The 13039-nt window shown below is 43.9% G+C and overlaps 1 protein-coding gene across 2 annotated transcripts; it reads left to right on the forward strand.

The window, feature by feature from the left end:
* The first annotated feature begins 2841 nt into the window (after positions 1–2841).
* Positions 2842–12862, forward strand: ncapg (non-SMC condensin I complex, subunit G). 2 transcript variants are annotated; one of them, XM_035636378.1, is made up of 22 exons: positions 2842–2956; positions 3093–3320; positions 4279–4506; positions 4808–5036; positions 5323–5468; positions 5639–5723; positions 5848–6040; positions 6128–6277; positions 6540–6680; positions 7135–7258; positions 7540–7629; positions 8547–8735; positions 8815–8925; positions 9798–9917; positions 10084–10314; positions 10410–10591; positions 10716–10881; positions 11098–11265; positions 11758–11881; positions 12153–12200; positions 12332–12401; positions 12540–12862. In XM_035636378.1, the coding sequence occupies exons 2-22, from the start codon at positions 3213–3215 to the stop codon at positions 12664–12666; spliced, it is 3030 nt and encodes a 1009-aa protein (XP_035492271.1). In that variant the 5' UTR covers positions 2842–2956; positions 3093–3212; the 3' UTR covers positions 12667–12862. The 2 variants fall into 2 exon arrangements, with proteins under 2 accessions (XP_035492271.1, XP_035492272.1); XM_035636379.1 differs by having other exon boundaries at positions 2852–2956; positions 3195–3320.
* Positions 12863–13039: the final 177 nt, after the last annotated feature.

Raw genomic sequence — 13039 nt, forward strand, 5'->3', positions numbered from 1 at the left:
GCCCCCCCCCTCCTCCTCCTCAAGGGAACTTCCCACGCCGGAGGATAGTCAGAAAACGATCGTGCCGCCTCTCGGATGAAAATTCCCACCGAAATCGTGTCAACTTTCTTTCACTCGTGCATCTCATTCCGCTGTCGGTCGACCCGCGTCCGTCCGCCGCTCGAGCGACTCACTGGAACAACATTCGGTCGTGGATCGGCGGGGCTCTCCTCGTGCGTCCCGCTCGTCGCCCCCCTCTCCCGCGGTCCGCCCGGCGCTCGCGGAGGTCACACGCTGGGAGTCCATCGGGGACGCGCTCGCGCCGCCAACCGACCCCTTCCCTGACGGCAACAGATATGTGTGTGTGTGTGTGTGTGTGTGTGTGTGTGTGTTTTGCTCGAGGATGGAGGTGCACGGTCCGACCACCTGTCTCGCGGCAGCGGCGGAGAGGGGCGTGTGTCTCCTACGGAACGTTACCGGAGACGGCTCGAGAAGCGCACTGCTGCTGCAGTGCTGCCCCGCCCCTACCGGCGCGCTGTACCAGTGCCGGTCACCGGGTGGAGGGGGTCGGGGGGGGGGGGGGACTTACTCCATCAGTCAGATATCGTAACCAGAAGACGCTGAGGGCAGTTTCAGTAATCGTGGGTCGTATCGGAAGAGGAGCCGTCACGGGCTGTTGTTTATAGGATTTATTAAAAGGCTGGGAGAAAAAAAAACACATTGAACTAACTGATTCTTCTATTGATCGGCTTCCCATAACCCATTTTTATGAAATAATAACTAAGGAACTATACATGTTATTCATACACTATCAGTGGTTGTTGTTTTCTTTAACAACAACAACAAAAAGAGTGTAATGTGCAAGCTCACACAGAGAGGAGAGGTCATATACAATTGGGTAACACTGACTATAATTCATTTCCTTTGAGGAATACCCAAAGTTGGATCTTTTCGTTTTAAAAGGTCAAAGCAGCATTGAGGCTGCAGAGGGTGAGAGATCCTGGCAAAGCTCCTACATTTCCCATAATACAACTTGGTAGCATCTGGTAAATACCAAAATCCAATCTGTCACATGCTTTCATCTTGCAGACAGATATACTGCCTTCCTGGAAATCTGACGTGATTTTTTTGGGCCTTTGTTGACCCTGTTCACTCACCAGAATGTGTCAACTCCAAGTTTCCATTGAGTGCAGACAGTGCACACAACAGACTCTGCATGGCAGTTACTGTAAACCCAGAAAACAACACCAAGCTTTTTGATTCTGCGTGTCTGTGTTAATCTGTAATTTCATGAAACACAACTTTATTGCATACAGGATTGCACTGGACGTGAGCACCATCTGGACCACGTGTCTGACCAATTTGTGAAATCAACGGTGCAACAATCTTGCCCACATCACACACAGTGATCGCCAAGTGTTTAGCGATATGAGAGTAATACAATTTCAAATTCTCTCTCTCTCTCTCTCTTTTAGTCTCCACACAACTGCTTCCATCAGTTTTCATATTTCAACCCAGCGTGACACCATGGATGTTTCAAGACAGCGTGTGCTGTGTTCCCCATTTGTGCAAGTCATTGAGTTTGAGACTACAAAGAGGCACATAACAATTTGGATGACAGTTTTATTGTTTGATGTGTTCTATTAATACATCGCATTAGGACTTGCTTAGAAGACATGGCCTGGAAATTAGATAACAGATGCATATTGTAATTTAGTGATGCGAATACCCCAAATAAAGTGCAGTTGCACAAGCCAGCTGATACCCAGGGAACCTGGGTTTTCATGGAGCTTCGGAGGTCTTGGGGCCATATAGGCACATTGGTCACCACCAGGTGAAATGTATGTGTGATTCAGACTATAAGTATTTGACCATGTGATATACTACAGTATGTAAAGTGGAAACAAATGAGTAAGGATTGTTTTATGATGCCTATACGAGTTGTAAGTCATTTACTGGATGCCTTCACGACTGTATTAGATGGATAGAAGTTTTAAAGGCCATGCTTCTTAACATAATTTTGGCTTATGAGAAAGGTGTATAGACTAATGGAGAAATTTTTTGTGCCCCTCTATATCAATCAGCATGAATATTTGATATGATAATACACCACCCATGTAATCCCTCGCCCACATGCACACAGGTCTAAAGCAAACACCCTGACAGAGTACCCTCTGTTTTAAAGTGATATCCAGGAATAGATTGCTCTCGTTGTTGAGCCCTGTCCTCACGTGTTGACCCATGTTCCATGTCCTTCCGACAGGTTGTCTTTCTGCTCCGATCCCTCCACAGCTGCCGTGGACATGACAACACAAGCACCATTACAACACCCACAGGAAGGTTGCATACTGTTGTATAAGTGGCTCAGGAGGGACATGAAATATCTGCAGAATAGTGACAGGAGTAGGTTCCTTTCCTCCAACCAAAATTAAGTAAAAAATCATTGGTTCCATTTTTGGGGTTTTCAATAATAAATCAGAATAATCCAACCAAATCCTTATTTAAGTGTTGTAAACTAAACTGGAGTATGTGGTCTTTAAGTACATGTCTTCATGTACAATATATTTTCGTGAATCTTATTTCGAATCCATTTGAACCATGACATTTTTTTTTTAAAGGCTAGAACTAATGAGTATTTTCATTGTGATGTATTACTTCTATCAACCGAATAATGGTTCGATCTGTTCGGATGCAGTGATAAATAACCATCAATATTTGAATAAAGTAAAATTTAAAAAATTACGTTTGTGTTGATCAACTAATTGACAAACCGATGTATGTTTGCATTCGTGTGGTGAAAGATTGCCGGTAAAAAAAATTGCATGTCAGGCTCGCTCACTACGTCACTACGTAGTGAGCGAGATTACGTCTCGCAACTCTCGCGAGAGTAGAAGGTTTGAAAACAGGCGGCAGCGTCACGAAGGAGAGGAAACGAAAGGAAAAGAGAGGAAAAGTTGCATTTGTTGAAAAACGCACAGTAAGTTTAGACATTTCCCGAACAACACGACGTCTGCCTTAATATTCTGCCAGTAGCCGAAGTGAAGACTTTCTCGGGAACGTGTTCACATTCGACTTCAGCTAGTGACGTTGTTTCCTCTCCGCTGTTTTCTCAGTTGGGCTCTAGTTTTCGTCGCTCGAGGCCCTGGAGCCCAGCGAGCTGCCGTTAGTTTGTCGTTGAAGTCGTGTCGGTAAAGACCCTCCGGTGTTCCACTCAGGCTTTCCACGGAGGAGAGATGACCGCGGACACTGAGGTCGAGATCAAGGACGCGTTCCATCGGGCGCAGAGGGGCCACAACAACAAGGCGAAGCTGGTGGCGGGTCTGAAGAGCCGCTACGACAAGGTGCGTCCCGTCCGCAGGGCTGCAGCTGACCTGTATCGACTGATCTGTCGAGAGGTTCTCGATGAATCGATTAGTTGTTAAACATGTAAACATTAACATGTCATAACATGGTGAAAAAATGTTTCCCACACCCCAAGAGGATGATGATTCGTTAGTCCACACACCACAGATATTTAGTTAACTGTCACAGAGGAGCAAAATAAATCAAATCATATTTAAAAAGCTGAAATCAGAGAATTTTGACTTATTCCTTCCCTTAAAAAACTACTTCAACTGATGAATCGATTATTAAAATAGTAAGCGATTAATTTAAAAATCGTTTGACTGTTGCAGCTCTTCTCCTGCTGTTAAAACGTGAAGCTGGTGTGTACTCAGTTTTTTTATTTATCACCTTTTGGTGCATCGATCTATGTTTGCTGACTCAAAGTGAAAGTCCATTATCTATAATTTACTTTTCTTAAAATAAAAAACCTTGTTTACACTGTGATTTTGGTTTTTAAGCCATGAAAAGGATATTCCTATATAGTAGTCTCCTCTCATGTGTCCATGGATTTGCAGTTTTTGTTTTGTTTGTGTGAACAATTAATTTAATATTTATGTAATAAATGCCAAATATGCAGACTTAAGATAGCGTGTCTTTTTGGGGTTTGGATGTAATGTTCTTTTGGCTTTATATCCTGTCAATGAGGTTCTGGTTATAATCTTTATGATAAACTAACTGGATGACGAACAAAGAATAAAGAAAAGGAAGTGTAATTCAAAGTGCTTTGGTTACTACACTGGATATGAACACAAATATATTGCATTGCAAACTGGAAAGACATAAATATGGTTAAAAAAAATGAACTTGCAAAGAAAAAATATTATTCGGTTTTATTTCTCATTTAAACCTATAGGTCTTGTTTGTTTTTTTGTCCCTTGTCTGATAATTATCAACATCCTCCACCTCCTCTTTCAGCTCGATGATAAGACACTTTTCCATGAGGATTTCCTCCACTGCCTGAAGCACGCCATGATTGTCTACAAGCGTGAAACTACAGTGGAAAACATCATTGAGTTTGTCGCACGGTTCGCCACAAGTTTCCAGTCTCCTCCTAAAACAGAGGAGGAGGAGGATGAGGAGGAAGAGGAAGAAGCTGAGGACGATCATCCCTTTCTGAGTTTCATCTTCAACTTCCTATTGGAGGTATGAACATTTTACAGAAGTGTTTGCATGCAAAGTTACATTCTTAAGGCACCTTTCGTTTTGTAATACTCATATTACTGTGTAGATATAAAGGGTTCGTTCTTAGCTAACGAAAACACGATTCTGAGTTTCTGGGGATTATACACTAATAAAAATGTAATTATTTAATTTAATTTTGCCAATGGATCCCCTAAATCCTACACACTTGTCCTTAAACTACACACATGTTGTATTTGATGTTAAGGCTGCCTCCTAATGCAATTTTGTTATTTCCTGTCTGCCTCTTTTGCTGTCTTCACAGTCTCATAAAGCCAATAGCCATGCGGTGCGTTTCCGTGCATGTCAACTGATCAATAAGTTGCTGGGCAGTATGGCAGAGAATGCCCAGATTGACGATGACCTCTTTGACCGCATCCACCAAGCCATGCTGGTCCGTGTCACCGACAAGTTCCCCAATGTCAGGATTCAGGCTGCTTTGGCCATGACGCGTCTGCAGCAGCCAAAAGAACCTGACTGTCCCACCATCAACGGTTTGTTTTTTTCCCTTGACTACATGTTAGAAATTCAGTCATGATAAAAAAAAAAAAAATGTGTTTGAACCCAAATATCCACCATCAGTTCTGCTACTGCTGAAACACTTGAGTGGGATGTGGAGACTGGTCATAGTGTTTCTGCTCACTTCATGGCCATGTTTTCTTAATCTTGTCTTGAAAAAAGCTTCTTTTTTTTTTGGCATTGTTTGATTTGATATGTTCTATACTCTCTGTCATTGCCTCGCTTACTGTCTAATCCTTGGATTTCTTTCTTCTTTTACAGCCTACATGTTGATTCTGGACAATGATTCTAACGCTGAGGTACGACGTGCTGTTCTCTCCTGCATTGCGATGTCCCCACAGACCCTCCCCAAAGTGCTCAAACGAACATGGGACATCAAAGAGAACGTCCGCAAGCTGGCTTACCAGGTAGTCACGCATGCAGTCAAATTATTTAGCATAAATACATGTGCACACATGCTAAAAATACATCAACAGATGACAACATAATGAAGCTTTCTTAATTCGGCTGAACACTTGTTCTTGTTAAATGTTGTGAAATGTGTTCTAAAATTTCTCTCTCTGTCCTCTGTTTTAAGGTTCTAGCTGACAAGGTTCACATTAAAGCTTTGACTATTGCACAGAGAGTGAGGCTACTGCAGCAGGGTCTCCATGACACCTCAGGTAAGAGTGGTTTCTGAGCGATATGTTACTCACAATCATTTTCTGTCAAGTAATTGCTCTCATTAGATTTTATTTTGTCTTTATTAATCCTTGAATGTGTCTCAATTTGCCGTGTGCATTGTAGAAGCAGTGAGGGAGGTGGTTTGCTCTCGTCTGCTGCCTGCCTGGCTGCTTCGGCTGGAGGGTAATGTCATCGAGCTGATCCACAGGCTGGACGTAGAGAACTGTGCCCAAACCGCTCTGGATACACTGAGAGCCATCTTCAGAAGCTCTCCTACTGAGAAACTGCTGCAGGACGGGCTGCAGCTCGACTCCAGGTACACTAACACACTTCAGACTCTCTCACGTGACACAACTGACTAAAATATCTGAGGTAAGACATTAAGTATGTGTGTTTTTAAAAGGAAACTGCTCCCCGTGGACTCTCTGACCTGCGAGAATGTGCTCTACTGGAGAGCTCTGTGTGAATTCGTCAAGGCCAAAGGAGACGAGGGTGATGAAATGCTGGAGCAAGTGTTGGCAGATGCTGCCACTTACGCCGACTACATCTATGGGTGAGAAAAGAGACAGATTCACAGGATTGCATACATTTTTCTTGCTGTGAGCTATATATTTTTATGCCTCCTGCAGTTTAAAAGGTGGAGTTAGACAATTGATCAGCACTTAACCCCTAAGAGCTTCGACAGAAAAAAATATTTCTGTCGTTACTAGTTAATATAGTATCAGGTAAATTAAATTACAAGTCACTGAATGATCACCTGAATTATGTCTAATCTGACTGTGCTGCCGTTTGACTCTCGACTCTGACCGTTGTAGATATCTGAGGGCAGTGCCTGCGCTGTCGGAGGAGCAGAGGGCCGACTTCACCCAGCTGGAGCTGGTCATGACCAAAGAATTCATCTCTCAACAGCTCATCCATCTCATCGGATGTCTGGATACAAACGAGGAGGGTGGCAGGTAACAGGAGGGTCAGGGTCGTGTACCTTTTATGACCTTTTATGCCTTTACAAACACGTGTCACATAGTTCGTTTCACAAAGTTAAAGCTGACAGATACTCGGCCCTCCTGATGAAACGCTGAAAGGCTGCGGGGGCAGGTTTCCTATTCTATCCCCCCATCTCACATGCACTTTGGAAGTAGGGTATATCCTACTTCATCATTTATAAAGGATAGGTCCATCATTTGCAACAATAGTCAGATGCCAACTTGAACCATGAAAAAAAACAAGCTTTCACGGGAAAGAAAACCTTCAGATCGTCACACTTGGGGGGTCCATAGGGCTGGACTAAGGGCTGGACTAAACATTCAGTGTTTAGTCCAGCCCTATTTTATTTTCAGGCACATTTTTTTCAGTTTCCCCAAATATTTTCATCATATTTAATGACACATAATATCTTGATTGTCTTTGTAGGAAGCGCGTATTGGCTGTTCTGCAGGAGATGTTGGCTCTTCCGCAGACCCCCTCCTCCCTGGTGTCCCTGCTCACTGAGAAACTCCTCGCCCTCATCTCCGATGACCAGAGACGCGTACAGATCGTACGTGACACTAAAGTTTACCCTTATGTCTGGACTTTTTATCCCTGCTGTAAAATCAGTGTTCAATCTGCATACTGACTGATGCTTTTTATGAATTTACTTGACAGACCAATTGGGCAAAAATGAAAATATAAAAAGCTGAACTTGTCAATTTAACACTGATTCAAAATAGACACTTTTAGGGTTTTCTGTTGATGAATTAAACTGTCCTCTGCTACTGAAGCTCCTCTGTTTGAGACCTCGACACCACAGAGATTGATGTCTGACTCCGTGTTGCACAGGTGGCAGAAATCATCTCGGACGTGAGGGAGCCCATCATGGAGGCCAGTCAACCGGTGGACGAGAACGAGAGCCGCCGGCAGCAAGTCCAGGTGGGTGACACTATGCCAACTGAGAGCAACCAGAGGCAATTACATTGTGTGATGCCTTCCAGTTGCCCCCACTGTTGCTGTTTTTCCATATAAGTTTAAATTACGATGAAGTGACAAAGACAAAGTATAAGAATTACAACAAAAAGAGATTCAGGTAATATTTAATGATTAATACATTTGACAAAGTCTTAGAGTAGAATGTGGAAATATGCATAGTGTACTTAAGTACTGACAGTCAATACCTTGAATTAAGATTACATACTCATAATTTCCAAATCCTTCTGAGCTCTAACCCTCTGGTCTGCACTCATCTAGTCTTCCAGACTCTATTTATGCGCAGCCCTTGTCCGATACTATTTGTTCATCCTGTTGTTCCTCCATCTGGCAGATGGTTTGTATTTGGAGGCATAACATGTGTTAGCAAGTGAATTGGAAGGTGCAAATCATGTTCGCCTCTCTGATCTTTGCCCGGGGTATCCAGGTTCATTAGTTCTCCCTTTCTTTTTCATTCTTCTTCCCCTTATTTGACCTCAGTGAGAGTTGTAACAGAAGTAAGCAATGAGGGATTGATTCTTAGCCTTGAGTTTAGTTACGATAGCCGATCTTCTATCTCCAGCTTTGAACAAACATTGATCATGTGTAGTGTCTTAAAGGCCAAACGGCTGCAGATGAAGGTGTTTAGCTCCTCTTCGTTCAGTGCACCCGCTCATTCGCTCCATCTCCAGGGAGTAAAGGCAGAGTTCTCTCCGGAGGGATGTAACCTTGCCCAGAGCCTCAGCTGTTGTTATGTTTCCTGTTGGTGGAGGTGCAGTTGTTGATCTCAACAGTACAGAAACCTCTGGGGTGTATTTCAGCTCAGGAATGACTCCCCTCCCCTTATGTCCCCACCACTCTTTTATTCCCCTCCTCCCATCCAGCTAGCAGAGGTGAAGGTGCGTATCCTGGAGGCCAAACAAACCCTGGAGGACTACATCGCTGCTCAGGAGTTCAGCCGTGCAGCGGAGCTGAAGGACTCTATCACAGAGCTCGAGAACCGCAGGAACCAGATCATCCAGGACATCGCAGAGAGCAACCAGCCGGCTGACAAGGAGATCCGCACAGAGAAGGTTCATATCCACACAGGAGGCGCTGCTTCTTTGTGTCATTAAAAGTCAAATGTCTTAACTGTGGTTTTTTTGGTTTCAGAATGACCCAGAGACTCTTCTGAGGTGCTTGACTATGTGTGCTGAACTGCTGAAGCAGATGAGCATCAAGACTCGTATTGGACCAACCATAAGTGCCTTAATGTCCTCATTGGTATGTACTCACATCTTTTTTTTTTCATTTCCAGCTCCAGCTGGATCTTAAAGAATTCAGTAGGATCAGAACCAAGCTACTGCCCCTTTAGTTTTGGTTAGCAGACAGTTAACTGTGGTCTGCCAAGGATGTCTGTCAGTTGTTATTTCAGTGCTGGGGGCATCTGGCTGAATTACCATTTTGAAATTTTGTGACAGTGTTTTGAAGATTAAATTCCAACGAGTGGACTGATTGGGACAGTGCTATAATGTGCTAGAGAGGCAGTTGAGTCTACTCTCACCTGCCTCACCTGGAATTTACATCTGGCAAGATCAAAAGAATTGGGGGCGATGTGGCACCTTGAATTGAGTGATGCCATATGCAACTCTTCCAGTGCGCAGAAACTCCAGGGATGGGTTTTGTAAATTAAAAATAAATTATAGAGGAAAGCATGGGTGACTCCTCGAGCATGTCAAGAAAGGAAAGTATATTAACTTTTAATATGACTTTGAACCTGGAGGAATCTGAAAAGGGGAGATTGGGGTAAATTAAAAATTATTTCTCCACATGGTCTTGACCGCTACAAATAAGCTTTCCTAATTCTAGCTCTCCTGTTCAGAATTAAACATGAAATTATATTGGTGCAGACCAAAGGCTTTTTCAGAGAGACTTTCGATTCTGATGTCACATATATTTGCCAGTAGTCGGCATCAGGACTGTAAATTATGACCAATACAGATTTATGCCGAGCTTTAAAACTCTAGTTCTGATAAATGGTAATTATCATAACAACAGCAGACCTTTGATTCATCTGTGATCTGTATGATTTGCTTATTAATTGTTCATGTCCTGTCACGTTGGCAAACCAGTAAACCAGTATTCCTCCCTGTCAGGTCCTGCCAAGTATAGCAAATGCTCACCCTGCTGTCCGCAACATGGCCGTTGTGTGCCTGGGAACATGCATTCTGCACAGCAAGGAGCTGGCCAAAACCCACTTGGTCCTGCTGCTACAGGTAACACAACATATATGTTTCATCGACCTGAAATTCATATGCAAACATGCATCAACACGTTCAACGGTCAATTTTCCACAGCTGCCATTCCTGCACCGGTACAGTAGATGGAATTGAATCAACAGCTTCTGCTGACACTCTGTGTGCATGTTTCTTGTTTTCTCAGATCGCACAGCTGGACGAGGTAAAGATCCGTATCAGTGCTCTGCGGGCCATCATCGACCTGTTGCTGCTGTTTGGTTTCCAGCTGCTCTCTGAAACAACTGCCGCTCAGACGGCGGTGCCCGCCCACTCTCCGGACGGACGGGAGGAGGACGCAGCACCAGTGGCTGAGGAGAAGGCAGGGGACACTGCTCAGAGTATCCTTGTGATGCTCTCAGAGTTCCTGGACAGCGAGGTGAGCTACGACATGACCCAAACTATGCGTTTAAGGTTTTTGTAAGTAAAATAGCTGAAGTGGTAGTGAGGTATCTCTCTGCTCTGCATCTCCAGGTGTCTGATCTGCGTACGGAAACAGCAGAGGGCCTGGCCAAACTCATGTACACTGGCCGCATCTCCAGCGCCAAGATGTTCTCCCGTCTGGTGTTGCTGTGGTACAACCCCGTCACCGAGGACGACACCCGCCTGCGACACTGCCTCGGCGTCTTCTTCCAACTTTACGCCCGAGAGAGCAGGTCAATTTATTACAACTGTGCACAGTGTTTCCCATCCAGTTATTATTTTTTATTATTATGATAGGTGAAGTGATTTACTTATGCAATAAACACTAACATGGAGTCGGCCTTTGGGGTGTCATAGAGCCCATCAGGAGGTGGTGGAGGAGAGTTTCCTTCCAACAGTCCGGACTGTGATGAACGCCCCGGCCACCTCTCCTCTCGCTGAGGTGGATATTAGTAATGTGGTTGAGCTGCTGGTGGAGCTTACTCGACCAAGTGCACTTATTAAACCCTCAACCAACACCGAGGTAAGAAACCCAGCTGCTTTGAGACTATTATGTTTCGTATTTATTAGTAGCCACGCTTTTAATGCCTCGCTGTGCCTTTCATCGTATTGTTTTATTCCCAAAATGCATATTAATTTCTTCAACACTGACGAAGTCTGCAAATTGTTGAATGCATCAGTTCACATTAGAGCAATGAGGAAAAGACTAATTGAATGTATTGGTTGCACGTGTCTTCAGGAGGTGTGTGTCCATGACTATTTGGCGGTGCGGATGTGTGGGGAGATGATCAACGACCCCACTGCCCCCGAGGTTCGCCTCTACGCCAAGACTCTCAGCAACCTGGAGCTAAGCAGAGACGAGACAGTCCGGAAGGACCTGGAGACGCTGCTGCAACAGCTTCTACAGGTATATAGTTGAAACACAGCCTTTCATATTTACCTGTATCTTCATACCCAGGGCTGCAGCTAACAATATTTTTTTATTATCAGTTAGGCTGCAGGTTTTCTCAATCAATCAAAAAAATCTCCTTTAGCTTCCTAGCGCAAGGTGACATCTACCGATGCCTTCTTTTATTCAAACCCCCAAATATTCAATTTACTATCGTATTAAAGAGTAAATAGCGCCAAATTGTTACATACGTAATCACAAGGCACTTTACCTATTAAGGTCGTGACCTCACAATATTAGAGAAACCCAACAGTTCCCACAATGAGCAATCACTTGGCGACTGTGGAGAGAAAAAACTCCCGTTTAACAGGAAGAAATCTCTAGTAGAACTGGACTCAGCTGTGGGCGGAACATCTGCCACGACCGGTTGGGGTGAGAGGTTAAGAGAGTGGGATACAAACCCTGTGGGAAATGTGAAATTTATAATTGTTCGGTGGTCCTTTTCTTCAGGTGGTGAAGGATCGCGTCTGTCACCGTGCTCTGATGAAGATGGTCTGTCAGCTACTGGACGCAACGCAACAGGCCGAGCTCCTCAGCGCCTGCGCACTACAACCAGTGGATGTCAATGCAGATGGTACATATGTTAAAAAAGAAAAGGGGGGGGGGCAAACTGTATAAAATACCACCTGACATCTCACTGAGCAGCCATATAAAATGTTATCTTCTCAGTGTAACTAGATTTACTCTAATTTGTGACAACTCCTATGAAAGGATTAAGTCTTACTAGCAGAAGGTTTCTAAGTGGATTAAAACATGCCCAACTCCATCCGGCTCAGTGTCTGTCAAGACAAATAGAGCTTGCGGAGAGAGAAAAAAATAATTTTCTGTCTGCTATGTTTCCACAGAGGCTGCAACAGAAGATCCATCTAAATCTGCAAAGAGAGGAAAACGAGGTAATGCAGGTTTATATATTCACCCAAAATTGCAGTTGTATATCTTGCCGGTGTATTTTTAGAGCTCTTCCCATCTCCTCGAGAGGAGTTGACTCAGCGCTGTGAAGTAACCCGAGTCTTTGTGCGCACAGGTCAGAGGAAAGTGTGCACAGCGAAAGGAGGCAGAAAGTCGAGCAGGAGGGCAGAGTCGTCAGAGGAGAGGTGGGTCTTTTCCTTTGTTCCCATCTGTGCACAAGGAAACTCGGAGGCTGAAGCCATTGCACACGATGACCATCACTTTATTTTGCTCATTCTCATATTTAGCTTGTTGTGCTCCTTTTTCTTTTGTTTTGGCTACAGTGATGGAGAAAATGTTCCCGAGTCAGTTCAGCTGATGCGTCCGTCACGTAGAGCCAAAACTGCAGCTCTAGAGAAAACGAAGCTGGATCTCAACACCCTCATCAACCAGGAGGCCAATGTGTCATAGAGGACAGGTTATGAATGGTCAATTCTCAAATAAAAACTACAATTTGTTACTTTTACTTAGAATTCAAGTGTTCCTGTTCCATATTCTTCATAAATAAATTTCTGTTATAACAAAATTACTTTGGCATCAGTAAGTTGTCATTTTAATCATTAATGTGAAATGTGTCAATAAAGCTTGTCCTTTTATCACAACCAGATCATTGGTGTCCAATATTTTTGGCTCAGTACTGTACATACAGAACTGATTTGCCAATGCAAAATTTATTGGCTGGAGATGATCAATATGAACAACAGTAAGTGAGGGTGCAAAACATGGACACGCTAGTGGCCCATGTACCAAAGTTCTGACCACGCTTTACAGTGAAAACTGGTTT

Source organism: Scophthalmus maximus, chromosome 8 (assembly GCF_022379125.1).
Source record: "Scophthalmus maximus strain ysfricsl-2021 chromosome 8, ASM2237912v1, whole genome shotgun sequence".
NCBI classification, from domain to species: domain Eukaryota; kingdom Metazoa; phylum Chordata; class Actinopteri; order Pleuronectiformes; family Scophthalmidae; genus Scophthalmus; species Scophthalmus maximus.